The sequence below is a fragment of the Tamandua tetradactyla genome, chromosome 2 (genome assembly GCF_023851605.1).
Source record: "Tamandua tetradactyla isolate mTamTet1 chromosome 2, mTamTet1.pri, whole genome shotgun sequence".
NCBI classification, from domain to species: Eukaryota; Metazoa; Chordata; class Mammalia; order Pilosa; family Myrmecophagidae; genus Tamandua; species Tamandua tetradactyla.
The window spans coordinates 58,247,006-58,268,685 of NC_135328.1; the positions used below are offsets into that span (position 1 = coordinate 58,247,006).

The following is a 21,680-nucleotide window of genomic DNA, read 5'->3' on the forward strand; positions in this document are numbered from 1 at the left end:
TCCTAGCTTGTCCCCGCCTCCAGTGTCCTTGGCTCCTCCAGTCTGCCTGCCACATGGCAGCTCCAGCAGCACTTCTGAAATACAGTTCTGATCAATCACTTGCCTGAAGTGTTTTAACCCTTCAGATCTGCCCTTTGTTCTCAGAAAGCTATCCAAACTTTTAAGGAGGCTGCAAAGCCTTCCATGATTAGAACCCTGTCTGCCTCCTGAGCCTCGCTTCTCTCCACTCTCCTCTTTTCACGTTCTACTCGGGTATTATCAAACTTCTTTCCATTCCTTGAATACCTTGCTCTTTCCTGCTTGCAGCCTATGGGCCATATGTGCAAGTTTTCTCAGGCAACCTGGGTTGGAGTGCTGACTTCACCAATTACCACTTGCATGACTCAGGGCAAGTTTGAGCCTCGGTGTTGTACCATATGTAAAAGTGAGGGCGCCAATTGTGCCTAGACGGGATTGTTAAGTGGACTGAGTGAGGCGATGTGCGTTCAGTGCCTAGGAAGACCCCTGATGCACGAGTGCTTATTAAAGGGTGGCTTTTCTTACCATGCTCTTCCTGCAGCCTAGAACTCTGTCTTCTCCCCCACTTCTCCATTTACCCAGCTGATATTCCAGAACCTCAGGGTCCAGATTTGAGCGTCACTTCCTAAGGGAGGGCCTCCCTGATGCCCACTTCTGATAGTTACCGCCCCCAGCCCAATACCCAGAACCTGCCTGTTGATAAAAATACTACATTTGGTACTTACACATCTTCTCTGTGAGCCTGTGAGCTCCTCAAGGGCAGGTGCCAGGTCACCACTGTCACCCTATTGCTCAGCACAGGGCCTGGCTCAGGGCAGAGAACACGTACTGAATGGAGGCCCTGGCTGTCATGGAAGTGGGTGACCTTCTGGTCAGCGGGTGCAGGCTGCGGGGTAGACACCAGGCCCTGCACATAGAACATCTCCCTTCTCCTGCCTGACCCCGGAGCTCCCATCCCCCAGTCCCCATTTTCTGGCCCTATAGAAAGGATCTCAGGACAACCATTCTGGGGGAGGAGGGACACTCCCACGACCTAAATACACACATCTGTGCACACACATACATACACACGCACATATATGCGTGCTGGTACCTGTGCCCTCCTTCTACCTGTCTTGCTTGCATGCACACTCCCCATACAGAAAAACAATTTGGCACAAATATAATGGCTAGCAGCATTGAGGGTTTACTGTATATGTTTTAATTATTAACTCATTTAATCCTCATAACCACTGCATGAATTGGGTTCTCACATCACCCCCATTTGATAGAGGTTCAGGGATATCAAGAAAATTGCCTGAGGCCACACAGCTTGATGGTGGCAGTGATAGGACTGGCACCTGAACAGGTGGCTCTAGAGTCGCCTTACTGGCCACCCTGGTCTGCCTCTCACAGGCTGCCATGCAGGATGGCGTTAGCTCTGAATGACAAATGTGGGGACAAGTGTTCTCCAGGGAATGGCCTCATCTCTCTACAACATGGCACATCTACTGCAGCTTCTTTTCAGTTTTTCCCTTCCCAATTACCCTGCCAGGCTGAGCTCAGGGGAACTTTGGCCCAGAGCCTGCTTCATTATTCAGGCACCCCATTTTGAGGCGTACCCAATGCTGCTGTGCACACTTCCCTGTCACACCTTCAGGCTGGTCAGCTTTAAGTACAGTTGTCCAGTCACATGTGGCTTTTAAACCACAGCAGTGAGGATGGCAGTGAGTGGGTTGGGGTGGAGTCCAGCCCTTCCACTTGTAGCTGTGCAAGCTTTGACAAAGGCCTTCACTTCTTTGAGCTTCAATTTCCTCATCTGTTAAAAGAGGATAAGAATTACTATTTTTCCTGGTAATTAAAAAATGTTTTCTATAATATTTTGATTAGCATTGGTCCATAGTATGTTTACAAGTATGTTATTATTATTTCTATTATTAAAACAGGATTTTTACCCTGAGTCCAGATTCCCCAAGAAGACCTTACTGAGAACCTTCTAAATTATCATCTCTGTTTTCACTTTCTTTTTCAGTGATTATTTGATTTATGTTGCCAAGTCTAAAGATAGGAGTTTTCAGGCTAGGGTCAGAAGGAAAAGAGAGAAGTGCCCACTAGTATTTACACTGGCAGAATTTTAGCTCCGTGTTTCAGAAAATCAAATGATTCAACCTCTAGATGAGGGCAGCTTGTAGAGGCAGAATGAACCTGTCATGGGGTACAGGGGAGGCCTGGGCTCCTCATCCTGATTTTGCTATTGCCTTGCTGTGTGATCTCAGTCAGGTCCTTGCCATCTCTGGGCTTGGGTTTGGATGGGATGAGCCAACCTCTGCTCCTTCCTCTTCCCTCCTCCCTGCTGCTCCCCCTCCCTCCACCTCCATTTTCTCTCTCTTGGTTTCCTTTCTGTCTGAGACACAAACGACATCCAGCACTTTTGAATGGTACTTTTGTTCCATGAACATCTCTTCTTTGAAAAGGACGATCAGTCAGGTTTGTATCTTTTAAATGCCTGCACGTTTTTATCAGTTAAGAACGTGCGCACCTCTCTCTCCAGAGACAACCTTAAAGAAGCAGGCAGAAGCAACAAAGGGGAAGGTTTATGGGAGACAATGGAGGGGGGGTTGCTACAAAACTACTTTTGGGTTCTTCCTGCAAATGCTTTCTCTCTTGGGAGTCCCCAAATCTCCTTCCTTTTCTTCCCCCTGGCCCTGAGCATTTTCCAGCCTGGCTCCAGTTTATAACTGCGTCCCCCTCTTAAGGTGGGGGTGGGGTTGAGAGCAGTCTGTGCAGGAGTCATCTTTGTTTCTAGGTGTCTTTGAGGCAGGGCTTGGAGCACTGGACATGGAGTCACAAGGCACTGGGCTTGCAGCCTTGCCTTTGCACTCCCTTGCTGGTGGTTTTGAACAACGTATTTCACCTTGGTTTTCTTATTGGCAAAAGAGAGAGAGTAATGCCTTTCTTGAAGTCTTGTGAAAATTAAAGTGAGCAGCAGTGTGTGAGAAAGTGCTTCATAAACTGTAAAGCCCTGTGCAGGGTGTCACTATGGATCATGCCATGTACCTGCTCTGCGACCTTTGACAAATTCCTTAACTTCTCCAAGGGTCAGTTTTCCCTTCTGTAAAATGGGGACCGTAATACTTCGGTCATATTTAGTGTGAGAATCCCACACAGTTGTAAAACACCTGGCACAGCACTGGACCAGTGGCAGGTGCCTCTGTCTAGGTTTGTGCTTTTTCTTTTTCTTTCTCGTTTCTTCACAGCAGCTTTCCCTGCGAGTACAGCACACAGTGAGTAAGCCGTGGACTTTTGAAGTCAGGCTGCCCAGTGTGAAACCCAATTCCCACCGGTCTGCAGTGGGGAGATCTCAGGCAACCTCCGTAAGCAACCTGTGCCTTAGTTCTCCTATCTGTAACTAAGGGGGATACTAGATTCTGCTCCAGAGGGTTTTTGAGAAGATTAGACTGTGCACCTAAATGACTTGGCCCAGGTGAATGTGGTATGATCCGTACTCCATCAGCAGGACTCGGGGCTGGACAGAACCGCAGCCATTATCTCCTCCAAGCCCCGCCTTGTGCGGGTGAAGAAAGTGAGGCCAGAAAGGAGCTAAGCGGGAAGGAATTTGCTCAGGGTTGCACCAGGAGTCAGATCCGAAGATTTTTGAGGAATTTCCAGGGATTCCGTTGTGTCACCTTGTGCCCCTAAAAAGAGCCTAGGGCCCTGGCGAGAAGCCAGACCCTTCTCTTCGGCCCTTGCAGATTGGGACACCCCCGCGGGCCACGCTCCCGTCTCCCGGGGCCCGGGGCCATGGCATCCGTGCTCCCCCGCGCCTCCTCGGACCCGAACACAGGGCAAACGCCTTCCAGGAGGGCGTCAGGATGTTCCAGTGCGACGTGGAGGGAGAAATAAATTAAACCGCGTTGAGAACATGGCGCAAAGAGAACCGAGCACAAGGCGCCCTCAGGAAGGAGGCCGCCCTCCTGCGCCCGGCCTCCGCCAAGCATTTGCAATTTAATTGACATTTGGCGGCAGGAAGCCAATCAGTATAAGTCAATTGACGTTCCAAGATAAAACTAATCGCTGGCCGCGCGCTTCCCCCGCCGGCGCGGCAGCGGATGGGCCGCCGGGCGCAGCGTGGCGGCCGCGGCGCCGCGGGCCAGGCCCCGGCAGGTAATGGCGATGGCGCGTGTCTCGGCCCGCGAGGGGGCAGCGAGCGGCCCGCTGATTGCCGCGCAGCCCACGGCGGCCGGGAGAGGCCTGTAATGAATGACTTTATTTGCCGGGGCCCTGCTGAGAACAATTGAGTTTGTTATGGTAACAACGGATGCCAGCTTTCCGGGGCCCCGGGGAGCACGGACGCGGCGGCAGCCGGGAGCTGGGCAGCGGAGCAGATGATGCGCTGCGAGGCGAGGGGCGCCGGGGGCGGGGAGCGCGGGGCGGACCAAGTGTCAGCAACCGGAGGGATGCAGAGCGCCCACGAGTCTGCGAGGAGACGCCGGGCTGCCAGGCCGCCTCGGAGGTGCTGGGAGGAATGATGGACACCCCTTGGGCCACGAGCAAGATTGGGATGGAGGTTCATCAGCTTTTTCCTTTTCTTGTTGGACTGACCATTGTTTCTGGGTGTCCCGGGAAACTATTTTTTCCTTCTGCCCGCTGGTGTGCGGTGCGGTCTGGTCTCTCTGGATGGACACCCTGACATGATAACATTTTTTGTCTTTTGCACCAGTGGAGGATTGGAAAAAAGCACAAAGGCATCCCTTCTTTTCGTGCCAGGCTTGGCCAGTTTGGGGCTGGATTTCAGCCCACTTTTGTCCCCTTGGGTATAATCTAAAAACCATATGGGGCAGCATTTATTTCTTTCTGTCCTCCACCCTGGAGAGGTAACCTTCTGTCCATCTCTGTTCCCTGTCAGTATGCCCATGCTTTGAGGAAACCCTCTTTGCTCCCATCTCCCTCCTTGCATAGGAAGAGGTCTAGACTGGGAATCTAACACTAGTGTGGTGTGTGATCTTTGTCCATTTTCTTCCCCACTCTCAGCCTCAATGTCCCTATCTGTAAAATGGGAGAGTTGATTGATGGTCTCGGAAGACCAGTTGAATGTGGGTGGTCTACAGGGGAGCTGGTAGCCAGGAGTCTTGCAGTGTGACCAGTAGGAAAAAAAAAAGCTCTCTTTCCTCAGCTTTAAGAGCAAATGTTTGATGATTTCTAAGCATTCATAGTGACAGTCACAGTGCTCAGAACAACCTTACGAAGTACAGGTGCTGTTTCTATTCTCCTCTGGCAGAGGGAAAAGCTGAGACGTGGAAAGGTTAAATAACCAATCCAGGGTCATACCGAGCTAGTAAATTACAGAACTGGGATTCATTCCCAGCAGCCTGGGATTCCAGGGCCTGAACTTAACCACTCTGCTAGTCCGAAGGTGGATTATCACCCCCTCAGCCCTCTCCTGCTCTTACACTTCATTCTAGTCTCAGCTCATTCTACTTTTTTGTTTCTGGGCAGTAGGAACAGTGTTTTCAGGATGTCTTTTTCTTCCCTTGGCCGTTCTCTCTTTAACTTGGTTTAGTCGGTGGAGAGAAGGCTCCAGCAGGAAGGAGAGCTGCTGTAGAACTTAGTCTCTTCTTAGCTCAGCCTCAGCTGGATTATTGTATTAAATGGTTTCTAAAAATGGGTGGAGGGGACCCAGGTCTCGTCTTTCAGGAACATGTTCTCACTATTCATGGCTGAAGAAGTTCATTTATTTTAGAGATGTTTTGGCACCTGTCTTATCTCTCAGAAGGGGCCTGGCCAACTGTTTTTCTCCCCGGAGATACACCCTTTTCAGGAAGACAGATTAGAAATGTTAAGTCCCAACATGGCAGAGCTGGAGGGGCCCTTGGATGTCATCTACAGTGATTTTGCATCCTGTCTACCCACTGTCTTCTCTTTATTTAGAAGTGCTTCCTTTGCTATCCTAAAATGAAATTTAGAGAAAGTAGAAGCTATTTATACACATGATTTAAAAAATCAAAACACCCCAACTGTAACAAAAAGGGAAAAGAAAAGTAAAATCATAATATGATGATGTATTTTATGGTGTAAATGCTCAGGCATGAGTACACCAGAAGACATAATATAATAGTCAGTTGCTTTACTTTGTATAGAATCACCATGAAATCAGCAGCTATGAATGTGGGCAGCTGTGTTTTTTGGCAATACAAAGACCTCTTGTGGTATTGCCATCAACAAACTGATTTTCTGAAATGGTGAAGATGCCTTGATAAAATTCCAGCCAAGGCAAAGCATAATCTTCCTTCTATATTTATGGTGGTGGTATTTTGGAAAAGTCAGAATAAATTAAAACACCAAGTTTGTGCATATAAGTTAAAATAGTTAAATTCATGTCTCAAACATTTATGAAGAGAGTTTTCTCTCTCTGCAGGGCAGTTCTTCACTTTGCTGGACTGTAATAGTTAGCATTGCTGGCCCTGCCCCCTAAATGCCAATAATTCTTCCCCAATGACATTAGTAATAATGCACGAATTTTCAAAATGTCCTCTTTCGATGGGGGGACAGGTTCTCCCTTGTTGAGAACTACTGAAACAGATGCTCTCTGGAGTCCCTTCCTTTGTAAAGTTCCATGGCTGTTAAAAAGAAAAATCTGCATATATTGTGCACCTGCAAGTCCTGGAGCTGGGGAGTCATAGAAGCTTGGCTCTGATTTATTTCTGGAGCTCTGAAAGCTATATGACCTAAATGACCCTATGCCATGGGTGCCAAGCTCCCAGAGGGCCTCACTCAGTGAGCACAACCCCAGCCACAGCTCACGTCTGCCTGGGATATCTTCTGCCTTCAGCTCTCATGTCCACTGATCCAAATCCTGGCTCAAAATGCCATCTCCTGTAGGAAGCTCTTTCTGTCTCTGGGCCCTGAGACAACAACTGCCTGTTGTTTGGAGCTCTCTGAGGGTTCAAGTACTTGGGAAAACTCTATCTCTAGGTCTTGTCTCCTTACCAGAGAATGAATGATCTCTTCAAGGGCTGAGACTGGGCTCTCTCCCAGGGGCAGAGCACCAGCGAAAGATGAACAATTTTGAACCAGAGGGTAAAGCTTAGCCAGGCACACCCTCTAGCCCCTGTCTGTACATACCTTGTCCCTTTTTTAAGCAAATAGCTTCGTTTCTCCTGTGTGCACTCCCTGTCGTCATTGGCTGACATGTGAAGCTTGCTTGTGCAGACAGTGCTGTCTCATTTGGGGTTCACTGACTGGCTTACTCTGACCCGTGCTGTAAGTATGGCATGATCTGTTGACTCCATTGCACAGATGAGATGAGGGAAGCATAGGGTCACATAGCTGACAAGTGACAGAGCCAGAGCTGGCACCCTCTGTCACTAAGACACTTCTAAGTCTGGGCCTCCCTCTTGGGGAGTCATTCATCTATTTACTGGCCCCTGGCTTGGCGTTAGGCCCTGTGGCCTCACTGGAGCAAGGCCTGGTGGCTCCCTTTGTTTTCCTTAGGGAGGTCTGTCTTCCAGGCTCCAGGTCAGGAGAGGAAGGGAGTATCAGATATCTCCAGGGAGGGAGTGGCCATTCTTTCCTAGCAGCTGCCTCCTTTGTACACGTTTTTTTTTTCACTTTTAATGAGATGCCATATCCTCTGATGATTTCACCCAAGGAAGTCATGTTCACTTACCGACTTTCATCCATTCATTTCACAGATATTTATTGTGTGCCTGCTCTGTGTTGGACACTGTTCTAGGTGCTGGGGACGTTAACAATGAACAAGGTAGACAAAAATTCTTGCCCTCATAAGTCACATTCTAGTGAGGATAGAGAGAATAAATAAGTAGGAAAAACATGTAAGCAGGGGGTGGGGGTAAGGTGTATGCTGTGCCACGGGGGATGGTCATAATGATGAGGTGACATTTGGACAGAGACGCTAAGGGAAGAAGAAGTGAACCAACAGGTATTTGGGGGAGAATGTTCCAGGGAGAGGGAAAAGCAAAGGCAAATGAAGAGTGTGCTTGCTGTGTTTGAGACTTGTGGCTGGAGTAGAACAAATGAGGGGGAGAGTGGTGGGGAGTGAGGTCAGAAAGTTGGTTTTAGGAGCGGGGAGCCCAGACCCATAGAGGCCTTGTAAACCATGCTAGACTGGATTTTCCTTAGAGTGAGTTGGGGCGTCTATAGGTGGCAGCCTAGAACCTCTAACAGGAAACTGCCGAGGTGGGTTCTGGACTCGTTTCTCTTCTTCCCCCTCCTCCACCTCCAATGAGTCACTAACCCCAGCAGACTCCCTCCTAAGCATCCCCTGGAACTACCCCCTTCTCTTTGTAGCCACCCCCACCATCAGCTCTTTCCTGGGTGAAGGCCCTCACCTGCCCATGGGTCTCTATCTCATCCCTCTCCGATGGGATCTCCATTGGAGATCCCATTGGCCAGATCAGACCAGGTGACATCCTGGCCCAGCAATCCTTTTGGGTTTGGAGTGAATTGTGACTATTGATATGAGCATATATGGTTAACTATTCGAAATGGACACTGGGAAGCTGGAGTTAGGGTGCTGGGAGATTGTCTGTCATTTTGTGGGTAAGGGAAACAGCATAGTGCAATGGCCCAGAAGCCACTGCCCTCCTCCCCATTTACCCCAAATAAGCCCCTTATCCCCAGCCTTGCCTCTGGCCTCAGCAATGGCTCCCCCCAGAGGCACCTGCTTTATTTATTGCTTCTCTATAGCTCCCCGCGGGCAGAGGAAAGTCCATTAATGTGTTTGCAGACTGGCAACTCCACACAGATGCAAGGCTTATTTGCAAACTGTCATCGTCCTGACTTCCTCCAGAGACCTGCCTGCTGGGCTCAGCCTTGTGGCTCCAACAGGCACCTCCCCCAGGCAGTCAGCCGGGGTGGGTTCCTTTCTCCTGATTTCCGAAAGTACAGCATTTGGCTTGCAGTTGGGGAATTAAATTAGATGCCACAAAGGAACCCTAACGATGCATTGGACCATTTTGACTGTGAAGAATGAAGCTCTTCCTGTTGATAGGAGCTCATTGGCATGACATAAATTAGGGAGTTGGTGAGAGAAGGCAGAAGGAGTCCTGGACCCAGGTCCTGGGATCCAGGTTCAAGTCCCAGTTGGGCTACTGAGTGCCTTGGCTTTGGGAAATTGTTCACTACCTCTGGACTTCAATTTACAAGCTGTACGAGAGGCCTGAAATCTAATCTGAAATTCTCTGAATTGAATTTTGAGAATGATTTTCTTCATCTAAGGAGTCAGAGACAAAATGGTTTGCCTGAAGCAGCTCAGCAATTCTGGAGCTCTGATGGAGGTCTGCCTCACTGGTCTAAGAGGTACTGAGGATGTGAGGCCCCAGGGCGCTCAGTGTGACCTTGGACAAGCTGCTCTCTGTCTCCAATTTTCTCATCTCTAAAATGGGAATGATAATCTCTTGTCCAACCCCTGAGGTTATCATGAGAATCAGATGAACTGATGAATGTGAAAGGTCAGTATGAATCTGTATGTGGGGGGTGTGATTGTTAGCAGCAGCAGCAACCTCCTTTTCAGGTGTGCCTCTCCCTGTGAGTCCTCACGCATGCTGGACAGCATCACATAAGAATATGCCCCTACTGAGTACAGAGCCCAGACAAGTCAATTAAATGATGCAGAAGGGAAGTGATGGTGCTTTGAGGTGAAGAACCCCTCTTTTAATTTGTTCTTTCTCATTCCGCATCATCACAACTCTGCCATTGAGGTGAGTGGGTCTGGTGGGAAAATACACAACTGATAGACACAAAAGCCTCTCAAGTTCTTTTCGACTGGTACAGGAGATGACACACGTTGGCAGACAGAGGCTGATCTCTGTGTATCCAAGAGGAGTCGAGCCAGCCTGAGTATATCTAACAGGTCAAGCTCTGAAATGAAGAAGCAATAAGCCAGTGAAATGGTACTATCACCGAAACATGATTGATCAATTGAATTCTATCAGAGACAGTGGACAGTGAGATTAACTCAGGCCTGATAGGTTCAATGAGTTAAAGCATGATGTTCATTTCAGCTTCATTTCACCAGTCTTTGCTTGTGAAATTGGTCAATCAATAGAGGTTGAAGATCATATATATATCTATCTATATATATATATCGGGGACCATCTTATGGGGAATATAATCTTGGTAGCTGGCTCCTCGCTGGGGCTGCCTGCTGCGGGTAATGGAGACAGAGCAGGGACTCCATCAGCCCCATTGAAATGGCCTGATATCTTCTCCAAATGAAAAGTATTTTTGGATCTTGGATGATTTATCTTTTTTTTCCTCCCTCTCACTTTGATCTATGACAAAACCCATACCCATCTTAGAGAAATATAGTGATTTCTCCTGAAAACATTTGTGCAATGATCAGAGAGATACACTTCAAGATATGAACCTTCTTTTTAGTTATATTGTCCTTGGAAAAAATAAAGACAGTAATTTAAAAGCTCAAATGGGGTAATGCAAAGATATCAGAGTAAATATGATTTTTAAACCCTTTTATTTATTTTTGCACAGTGGGGAATGGGGCGGGGGGGGGGGGCACACTGCTATGTGCATGGAAGCCGAAAAAGGGATGCATGCCCAGGAAACCCTTCCAGGTATAATTAAAATGAAGCCTTTAGCATTCTTGGATCTCATTTAAAAGCACAATTCACAGAAACAAATCACCCTTTTGCTGCTAGTAATATTTCATTTGCTTTGGAATATTTTCACTATAGTGGTTAACATCCTTCCTAATTAGCATGTGTATCTCTCTGTAAAGTGGAGTAATTAGGTACCACTATACAAGGTAATGGACTTGGACAGTATGGATTAGAGAGACCAGAACTTGTCCTGTGGCAGTGCATAAGGTATCGCTTCCTTCCTATTTGTTGAGGTCATCTTGATTCATTTAAGCACAAAGAAATCCCTTCTTTTCTTGCCAACATCATGAGAACTTCAATAATATGTTTGGTATTATTTGTACATCAGAGTATATATTAAATTCTGGATAATGCTTCTGAGCAGCTACATCCCCTCCCCCCACCCAATTCCTGTATTCTATTCACACTGAATTATAGCTCTTTCTCATTTTCTCTTTTCTTGTGTCTCCAGGCCTTTGCATGTGCTGTTCCTTCTGGTTGGAATGCACTTCCTCTTCCCTGTCCCTTTCTGTGACTAGCTCATTCTTACTTATCCTTAAGACTAAGGCTTCAGCCAGGCTGCTTGGGGTTTGATCCCAATTCCTTCACTTAGATGTGTGATCCTCGGCAAACTACTTAAGCTCTCTGTGCCTCTGTTTCCTCATCTGTAAAATGGAAAGGGGCAAAAATAGACAACATCAGATGGTTGTGTGAATCATATAGTAAGGTGCTTAGAATGGAGCTTTGCACAGAGTAAGCTCTGTATAAGGGTTGGGTGCAACGATTTGGCCTCCTAGGGCTGCCTCTGCTTCTCAGGCCACCAGCACTTATCTTACCACTTTGTCATTATTTGCTTGTCCACGTCCTTTACTCAAGACCAGGACTAGGACTTAGACCCCTCTCCAGCTCTGGCGCCATGTGCAGGGCCAGCCACCCAGCGGGCATTCGGTGTGCTGCTCAGGGAATGAATGGATCAGTGAGGCTTGGAGCATGTGTCAGAGCCTCGTGTAATCCTAGGTTGCCTCGGACCTGCTGTTTGGTCATGAACAAATCCCTTTGCTGTCTGGCCTCACCTTTGCCATCCCTGAGCATGAAACCAGCCTCCCTTGTGGCCTTTCCCTCACTGACAGCCTGTGACTCATTGGGTAACATACTGCGCAATCAGATTCAGTCTGCTCAAACCTGAACGCATTTGGCAATTTTACAATTTTGCGTTTTCCCTCTCTGAGAAGAAAGACTGAATGCAACTAATAGCTGAATAATGGCAGTTCCAATTGAATTTTCCTCCATGCCACTTTGATTTTTCTCAGCCTGCAGCTCCAGTTTAGGTTGGAATTTATAAAACTACCCGCAATATTGATTTTGGTTCTGGGCTGCCATGGGACATTTCCAACCTTGCCACCCTGGGCCCACGGCACAGTGCCTGGCTCATAGGAGATGCGCTGGAAATCTTTGCCAACTGAACCCTGTTGCCTGTGCCTCGAATCCCATCTCCTTAGCTTGGCATTTCAGCCCTGTTTCCCTCAGCTTTGCTTAGAAGGTCTTTCCTCCAGGACACCCTTCTCAGTTCTTAGACTCTCTGTGTTCCCTTAAACACCCAAAATGGCACCGTGCAGAAACTAGAAGCTTTATGAAATAATTCTGACTATAAGAATTAATGGCATTTTGTTGTTGTTGGGCTCTGAGCAATATATGACTTGCTGTGTTTTTCTTTTGGTATGTACCGCCAGAAAGTTTAGAGCGCAACTGTTTTTTGGTAGTTTATCATCCTCTCTAGTTTAAAATTTTATGAGCTGCTTTAAATCTTTCTTAGAAGTAGGTGGAGCATAAACCCTTAGTTGTTTCACTTCCTTCCTCCTTCGGGATCACTGACAGGATGGAGGATACTCCCAGATGACTTTCACCCAGAGGGCATCTCACTGTTGAGCTCCCCCCGGAATCTTTCAGCCCTGCAGCTCCTCGAATCTTCCTAGGTCAGTCATTTAGTCAGCAAATACTTTTAAGACTTTCCTGCACTTGAGGTGAAGCAGACACATAGCAGGGAAGGAAAGAAATAATAATCTTAGGAATAATCATGTTTATTGAGCATTTATGCAGTGTCAGGTACTATGCTAAATATTAACATCTGTTCTCATTCAATTATTTCATTAACTTCAATTACCATTATTAGTCCATTTTACAGATGACAAAATTGAGGATCGGGGAGGTTAAAGAGCTTGTTCAATGGTCATAGGCTTATAAGGGACGAAGCGGGAACTTCAGCCTGGGTGTTTCTGGGTTCGGAGCACCCATGCTTCACCAGTGTGCTGTACCGCATCCATTGCAGTGCTCAGCTTCACCCCAGTGCAGAGTAAGAGGTGTATAAATACTCTGCCATGTACTTGCTGAGTGACATCGAGCAAGTTACTTAGTCTCTCTGTGCCAGGTTCCATAGCTGTGAAATGAGAATTCTGAGAAGACTGACTAATGGGATGATTCTGAGGAATAAAAATCCAGTCTGCAGCAGCAGCCATACATCTTGTTGAGGAAACATAGAGGAAAGGGCAATTACTTCAGTCTTTGGGCTTGGCTTCAGAGAAGAGGTGGCTTTTCGGCTGAGTCTTGACAGACAGGGGCTAAAGGGCATGCCAGCAGAGGAAACAGAATGAATGGTGGCATTGGGGAGCAATGGTGAGGGTTCCATTTAAGAAATGATGAACAATTTGCTGGGATTGCATTGTGGGGTGAATGGAGGGATGACCTTGACATGGCAAGAGGGGCAGAGGGGCAGATCATGGAGGCTGGGGAGGTTTGGGTTTTTTACTCAGGGATTCTTGGAAGGATAGATATCTGCAATGAAAATGATAGTGATAGCAGCTAACATTTTTTGAACACAAACTTTGTGCCAAGCACTGAGCTAAGGCTGTCACAAGGATTTTCTCATTTAAAGCTTTAATGGCTCCAGGGGTTATCTGGTGCTGCCACTGTTCCCAGTTGACAGAGGAGGAAACTGAGGGCTTTAGTCTTAGTAGTTGGTATGACAACTAAAGGCAAGTGGAAAGAGCACTAGATCGGCAGATAAGAGACCTGGGTATAAATCCTAGCTTCACCACTTAAGAGTTGAGTGGCCTTGAATACCTTTCTCAACTTCTCTGAGCCTCGATTTCCCCATCTGTAAAATGGGGTAAGAATACATACCTTGCACAGATGTTCTGATGTCCAATAAGTTAAAGGGTGTGAAAATAACTTGGCATCTGCTTGGCACTAAGCAGTGCCCCATCCAGGGTGAGGTCAGGGTGGCTTGGAGGAGCTACTGCCCCATTATCTCTGTCAGCACCTTCATTTTATGATAGGGACAGATGAGGCTCTCTTACTTTTATGCAGGACATGTTGCTAACATATCATCAGGATAAACCCTCTGTTCCCCCTCCCCCCCTTTTAACCCAAGACATATTGAGCCCTTCCTGTGGGGAAATTCAAGAGCCACTACTGCCCTGATGAGCTTCTGTTGCATCTGAAGCCATTTCTTAAAGCTACCAATGTGGCATGATCTGAATTTGTCTGGTCTCTGCTTTATAGAATACATACCTATATATATATATATATATATATATATATATATATATATATTTTTTTTTTTTTTTGCATGGACAGCCACTGGGAATTGAACCCAGGTCTCCAGCATGGCAGGCAAGAATTCTGCCACTGAGCCACCATTGCACCGCCCTATAGATTACTTTTAGAAATGAGCTCCTTCAACTCCCTGAGGAGACCAACTCCAAGCTCTCTGGGCCCACTTGACTCAAGCTGGAGATACCGTAGGTCACATCCGTTCAGTGTCCCATACCACCCTAGCTCTGGTTCCTGTGGCAGGTGAACTGTCCAGACCTGGATCTACCCCCATCCTCACTAGAGGAGACATTGCTGAGAGTATGGTGGGTGCCCAGGTCCCATGGTAAGAGGCAGAAAACTGACTGGGATGTCAGTTATTACAGATCCTGGAGGGTTTGATCTGGAGAGGACCTGGACCCTGGAAGTGGGGAGAATTGTAGGCCATAAAAACAGTAATGGGATCTGGGAGTTAGTTTTACAATTTCAAAAAGCTTGTGGGTGAATGTACTCTACTTTAGAAAAGAAGGACTGTCTCTGTCTTTTGCCAGCTTTCTCCCAAAAGAATAGGCTTCTCACATGCCCATTCCTAAACTAAGTATTGGCAAAGAGAAGAGGATCCCGTGATTGGCTTGGGTTGATTTGGGAGTGGGCTACACAAACAACTAGAGGGTAGAATAAGTTAATGCTCATTTAATATTATTTAATTGGAAAAATTGAGGTGATTTGGAGGAGAAAAGGATTAGAAATGACTGACTCAGCTTTCTTAGTATATTGACAGGGCTTCTGGGGCCCAGGGAGGAGAAGAACTTGCCTGGCCTCACACAGCCTGTAAGGGCAGAGTTGGGGCTGGAACCCAAGTCTGCTGGTTCTCAATCCTTTTCCCACCAGGCCCTGCTACTGCCTAGCAATGCCAAGGGTCAACTGTGAAGGTAGAGGAGGTTTGGTGAGGGTTCTGGCTTTGGCTTGGGTTCTGTAGAGAAATGGGACACTTCTGGCTTCCTCTTTGGGGCTCCTTGGCCTCCGGTGGTGGGGGCGGGGGGGGGGGGGGCTACATCCCAAAGGCCCTGATGCCAGAAGGGATTGCAGAGATTCCTGTTTGTTTTTTATTTTTTTCCTCCAGTGAGCCTCTGCACACATAAAGTGCGGGATGATTTTTAAAGAAACAAACCAGAACCCTCCAAGAAAAATGCAAAATCCCTGAATCTTCTGTGCTCCGAAGAAAATGCAATGGGTTTATGATCTTTTAAGATGCACAAGAGACAGCTTTCTCTTGACAGATGGGAATCTTAGGCTATTTTGCTTCCTCCCCCTTTGCGTGACCAGACCCGATTGTGTAAAGCTTTTAGCTTCAAAGCCGGGTTGTGAATAACATTGGTTTAACCTGAAATTTAAAGCCAGCATTTCTTTGCTCCCTGAGACGGGGCTTCCTGCCCCTTGCTCCCCTGAAGCTAGCTTCCAGAATGTTAATTCTATGAGCCATGGTTGACTAAGCCCAGCACTGGGTCTATTACATATTATTTGATTTGGAATAGGAAAAAAAAAAGATTTGAAGATACCCTGCCCCCTGTATACCTTTGTACTTTCGCCCATGTCTGTCCATATACTTAAACATACCATTCACAATGTGAGTTCAGATTTCTCTCCCTGGAATAAAATGGGTCCGAGGATTTCCATAGCCTGCCTCCAAGACCACATTCCCCACTTAAGTCAGACAGATCTTCATGGCACAGATGAGAGACGCTATGGAAGGTTGCACCCGAGGCCTGGACGTTCAGACCTGCCCTCTTGCAGGGAATGGCCTTTTTGTATTTCCTTTGTAGCTGACTCCGAGTACATAATCCATGCCTTTGACTCATGCTCACTGTCTACCCACTGTGTGTGGCACCCAGAGACAGCTCAGTTGTGTCCCTGCCTTCTGAGAACCATGCTCCTTTTTATTAGAGCACCTGTTTTGGCTAATACTTGTACCTTTGTTGGTCTCGTATATAATATATACATATATATATATATATATCTTTTAATTAAATTTGTTTCCTCCACTGGGTATAAATCTGTGAAGGTAAGAACTGGTTGGTTTTTGCCTGTGGTTGTATCCCTAGCACAGCGCCTGTTTGTGAAAGGTGGTTGAGGGAAGAATGAATGGATGAATGAATGAAATCAGATGGAGGGATCTGGCATTTGAGAACCAAATGTGCAGAGTGAGTATGGTTGTTACAGGAATTACTAATGTGTTAGTTTATTCCACAAGTATTCCATGTGGAGGAGACAGAGATGAATTCCCTGCAGCCTTTGCCCTGAAGGTGGCTCACCATGCAGTATGGGAGTGAAGGCTCCAGGGGAACTTGGAGAAAGTGGTCAGAGTCCTTCAGAACAGTAGCCAGAGAACTGGCTGGGGGCATGACGGAAGGCGTCCTGGAGGAGGAGGCATTGCACTTGAAGGCTGTGTCTGTCCTGGGAAACAGTGGGGAGTGCATGCATGTCAACGAGGAATGGTGTGCCTTACACGTGAGTTGTTGGATACCCTGTGGCCCACAGCCTGACTCCGGTGCAGCACCTCCAAACTCTGTCTCTGCAGGCCCCTTGTCTCTACTGAAATTGGGGCTTGGAAACAGGGTGGAGAGAGCATGGCCTGATCCAGAGGAGATAGCGGTTCAGGGCTGGGACTGAGGAATGTAAAAGGTGGTTGTTGGTGCCCTCAACCTAGCTTAAACCTTCTGTGGCTCCCCACTGCTCCCGCCACAAGGTTCAAATCCTCTCTGTGGCCTCTGTGGCTGCCTCTTCAGATTCTTCTGGTGTCTCTTTCCCTTAATCCCCCTGCTCCTTTCATGTCCTTCTATCCTGAGATCTTGAGAGGGCAGTCCCCTCATCCGGTCTGCCGTCTCCATTCCTACCCTCTTTGTCCTGCCGACTCCTTGTTCTCTACTCTTGGTTCCAGCATTAGTTCCCCTTGGAAGACTTCCCTGGCCCTTCTCCTGATGAGGACACACCTTCTTCCCCATTACACATGATCAGATGTATTACTTCTAAGATCTTTATTCCACTGGGCATTAATCACAGTTCATGATCATGTGTTGATTGGCTAAGGTGGGCTGCCCTCTCTGGATTGTAAGGAGAGGCCTGTCAGGGTCATCACTGTAGCCCCGGGCTTTTTTTGTTGTTGTTGTTGTTGTTTATTTGTTTTTCAGTATTGCCTGTACAGAGTAAACACTTTATCAATATTTGATAATTGAATGACTACATTATTTCTGTATAGGAGGCACATTAGTGTCCAAAGCTTTCTTGTGGAAATGACAGATTTTAGCCGTCTTCTGCGCAAAGTGACAGGGTAACCTTTGCCTCCCTCCTCAATGAAGGAAGCACGTGGAGGAGCTGGCTGGGAGCAGGAGGAGCGAATGCCGTCATGGGTCACAGTGAATGACTGGAGTGGCAGGCTCTTCCCGGGGCACCCTCCTGCACCGCGGGGCCCGGATCACCAGGGCGTGTGCGTGTGTGCACGTGTGTGTGCACGTGTGCATACATGTGTGTGCGTGTGTACAGAACCTCTGAGGATAGGGTCCTTTGGTGGATGCCGACCGACCAGAGAACATTGCTGGGCAGACACAGACTGGGCTGTGAGCCCCCATGTCTTTCTAATACTGGTGGCTTTGTGGGTGTGAAGGAAGGGGTTGAAGGAGGGACTCTGAGGATGACATCTGTGGGCAGGGACCTTTCTCCTGAGGGGGCTCTCAGGTGTTTAGTTTGGGAGCTAGTGGTCAGAGCCCAGCTGCCGTCTTGGCCCACATGCGGTGGGTGTCTGCTCATTCAGGCTGTGGTCCAGCCTTTGGTGTCCTCTTGCACCACAACTGATGTGGGCTCCATTTCCTCAGGGGGCTCACAAGCTGCCTCTTGAAGGCCCTTCCTGGAGGGGATACTGGGGTTCTCTGAGCCTGTTGGCTTCCATGGGGCACTCTGAAAGGCCAGCACTCCCATGAACGCCCAAAGCTGGTGTCTTGTTCGAACGTCAGACTCTGCATTGCTGTTGCTCCCAGATAGGATAATTGGGCACACGCTGGCTTTTGGCAGTGTCTCAGTGACACGGTAGCCGACTGCTTCATGCTCCTTAGTTTGGTCTCATTCCCCCATACAAGGGGGCTTTGATATGATGGGTGAAATCTAGGGCAGCACTGTGCTGGCATGTGGGTCGGGCAGGCCTTGACTTAGGGCAACTGTCAGCGAGGGATCAGTATACCACACTGAATACCCTCTCTGATTGTCTCAGTTGTCTCCTTGGCTTCCCGATGGCAAAGGTAGACGCCCCTTGGCTGCCTCGGGACTCCAGCAGCTCTGCATCTGAGCCCTGTATGAGCACAGAGGTCTTCGAGGACGCTGGGGAATGATGGAGCCCCAGAGGCCATTTCCTCGCTCGAAACTTTGTGCTGCTTGTTTTCATTTTGAACAGTTCCAGCTCAAGGCTCACGAAAAGGTTCATCACATTTGCCTTTTCGTTGATAATTCATAGTATTTTCTTTGAAACGTAAACATCATTGCCAGGGACTGTTACGGTGAGAAGATCTAACAATATAAAATGTGCAGAGAATTTAATTTTATACTTTCTTTGGAATTTAAGTTTTTTGAATAGGTGATACATTTAAAGTTCTAAAACAAAACAAAACCAAAAAAGCACATTCTGAAAAGTCTCTCTTCCCCCACCCTGTCAGTTTAGTTCCTATCTCTCCAGAAGGGTAATCACTGTAAATATTTCTTAAGTTTCCTTCCAGAGTTCCTTTGTACATATACATGCAAAATGCATAGAAAATCTTATTTCCTTCCTTTTTTAACATAAAGCATTTATATTATACATGCTGTGCTGTACCTTATTTATTGTTTCACATAACAGTGTATCTTGAAGATCTTTCCATGCCAGTTCACAGAGGGAGTTCTCATTTCTTCTTTCTGCTGCATAGAATTCCACTGTGTGACTGTACCATAATTTGTTTAACCAGTCTTCTACAAGTGAACTCTTGGGTTGTTTCTCATCTTTTGCTCCTATAACTTTGTACACATACTGCTTTGCATATGTGTAAGTCTAGCTGTAAAATAAATTCTCAGAAGAGAAATATTTCTGTCAAAGGGAATGTGTATTTGTGAATTTGACAGAGTTTGCCAGATCGCCTATCATAGTCCTGTAACCGGTGCACTTCCACCAGAATTGCATGAGTGTCTTTTTCCTGACAGCCCTTCTAGCGCAGTGTTTTATCATCTGGTCACAGGTATAGTGGCTCATGTCTGGGTAGAGCACCAGTTCTGGGACTACTGCTCCTCCAGGGAGGGTTTTCAGTGTGGGGGGCAGTGACACCAGTGACTAAGATTCTGGGTCAGCCTGAGCTCAAATCTTCAGGCAAATTGCTTACCTCCCCTAGGCCTCAATTTCTCATTTGCAAAAATGGGGAAACTACATAATGTGCATCAGGGGCCACTGTGAGCATTCGATGAGATAATATGTATAAAAAGGGCTTCACGCAGTGTCTGACAGCGGCTCTGGGAAGCTGACTCTACTCACCTGCAGGATGACCCCGAGCAAGGCACCCCCTTGTCCGAGCCCCACTCTGTTTCCGCCCTTGGGTTCATGGGTCGCTTAGGCCTTCTTCGCCATCTCAGTATCTAACATATATCTTTCTTCAGAGACTTGTGTAACCTCAACTCACTCTTCCTTTTTCATGCTCATCAAAGGTATTCAAGAGTCTCCAGTGCCCAATGGCCACTCGCTTCCGGGCAGAGATTTCCTTCGGAAGCAGATGCGGGGAGACCTGTTCACGCAGCAGCAGCTGGAGGTGCTGGACCGTGTGTTTGAGAGGCAACACTACTCAGACATCTTCACCACCACGGAGCCCATCAAGCCTGAGCAGGTACGTCCCACCGTCCCCGCCTGCCATCCCGAGATGCAGGCCTGGGCCGTGCTCCCGAAGCAGAGGTGTCGGGCGGGCTGTGGGTGAGAGCAGGCCAGGTTCTACTCAGAGACGGTTTCTTGTTGTTCCTGGCCACACTTGACTGGTCACAGTATCCTGTGAGGTCAGGAGGACTTGTTGGGGCTCCGGCGACTGTTTGCCTCTGTGTCTCTGTGTCTCTGGCCAGCCAGGGGGCATGTGGCTTTTCTGGCTGCTCTGTCGTTGCTGAAGTGTATCCTTTCCAGGGCTCTTTGGACAGGGTGATGATTGTCTGGGCCACCAGGTTTCAGGTAGTCTTGGGTCATTATCCTGTCGGTCAGGATGCTGGTCAAAATACCACCCTCTCCCTGGGGCCTCACCAGATGTATCAATGTAACGACCATCCTCTTATAATGTCTCCCTTTTGTGCTTTTAGAAATTGAATCCAAGAGTCTGGAAATGAAGTGTCTCATTGGGAAAACTCCCACCAGGGTTTTGTGCAGGGAAGGGAAGCAGGGTGACGACCCGTTGCTGAGCAGCCAACCTGCTCTACCCTGGGCAGAGGCACTGTTACTGCCTGTGGCGGTGGTTCTAGAGGTAGAACCAGAAAGACTCTGCCCAGGGAGGGCCTCTCGATGGCCTGGAATAGGCCCCTAAAGCACCACATCAATTCAGGAGAACATTTCCTGAAGCCCGTCGGTGCCAGGCCCTGGGCTCCTTACCTTGCCAGTGTGGGTGGTTCCTGGCTTCCAGGAAGGAAGTCACATCTGGTGGGCAAGTCAGAGACTGACTCTATGAGCAATAACTTTTCCAGCAGTTTCCTTCTGGGATCTGATGGTGAGGAAAAGCCTTGCTGAGCTTCCTGTAAATGCTAATCCAATGAATCCGGAGTGTGACCCATGCTTCAGAAGTTTTCCCAAAGAGCCATTCAAAACAATGTTAGCTGCATACACAAGTTCCCTGGGAGAGGAGAGGTCCTGGAGGGGAGCTTGGGTGGTGAGGCATGAGCAAAACTTTCGGGGCTGCCTTCTTGGGACTGTCTGGCTGTCCCTGAGCAGGTCCTCTGAGGACCCTCGCAGATCATCTCACCACTTTGTCTACAGATGGAGAAACTGAGACCCAGAGAGGTGAAGAGGCTTGCTTAAGTTCACACACCAAGGCATGCATTCATCAAGAAACATTTTTAGGGGTGCATGGGTGGTGCAGTGGTAGAATGCTTGCCTGCCATGCAGGAGACCTGGGTTCGCTTCCCGGACTACACACCAAAAAAAAAAAAAGAAATATTTATTGAACGTCTATTGTGGTAAAGGCAGGAAGCCAGACACTAGGGGTACATTATAGCACAAGACAGGCTTGGACCTGCCCTCAGGGAGCTTGCAGATGAGTGGAAGATTCATAATAAATAAGAATCACTCAAAGGGTTGTGGATTACAGATATGCTTGGTGCTAAGGAGGTGTGTGAGGTTCTCTAAGAATATGGAGCAGGGGCAGAGGCAGCCAGGGTGCTGGGGGCCACTGTGGCCCCCTGGGGAAATGTATTTGTGCTGAACCCTGAAAGGTTGGCAGAACCAGA

The 21,680-nt window shown here is 47.9% G+C and overlaps 1 protein-coding gene across 3 annotated transcripts in view; it reads left to right on the forward strand.

The window, feature by feature from the left end:
- The window catches only part of PAX5 (paired box 5), a 201,535-nt gene that overhangs the window by 40,817 nt on the left and 139,038 nt on the right, over window positions 1-21,680 (forward strand). For all 3 annotated transcript variants that reach the window (XM_077147686.1, XM_077147688.1, XM_077147687.1), the window contains one exon: window positions 19,914-20,089. In XM_077147686.1, the coding sequence (XP_077003801.1) occupies window positions 19,914-20,089 (176 nt within the window). The remainder of the gene's footprint in view (window positions 1-19,913; window positions 20,090-21,680) is intronic.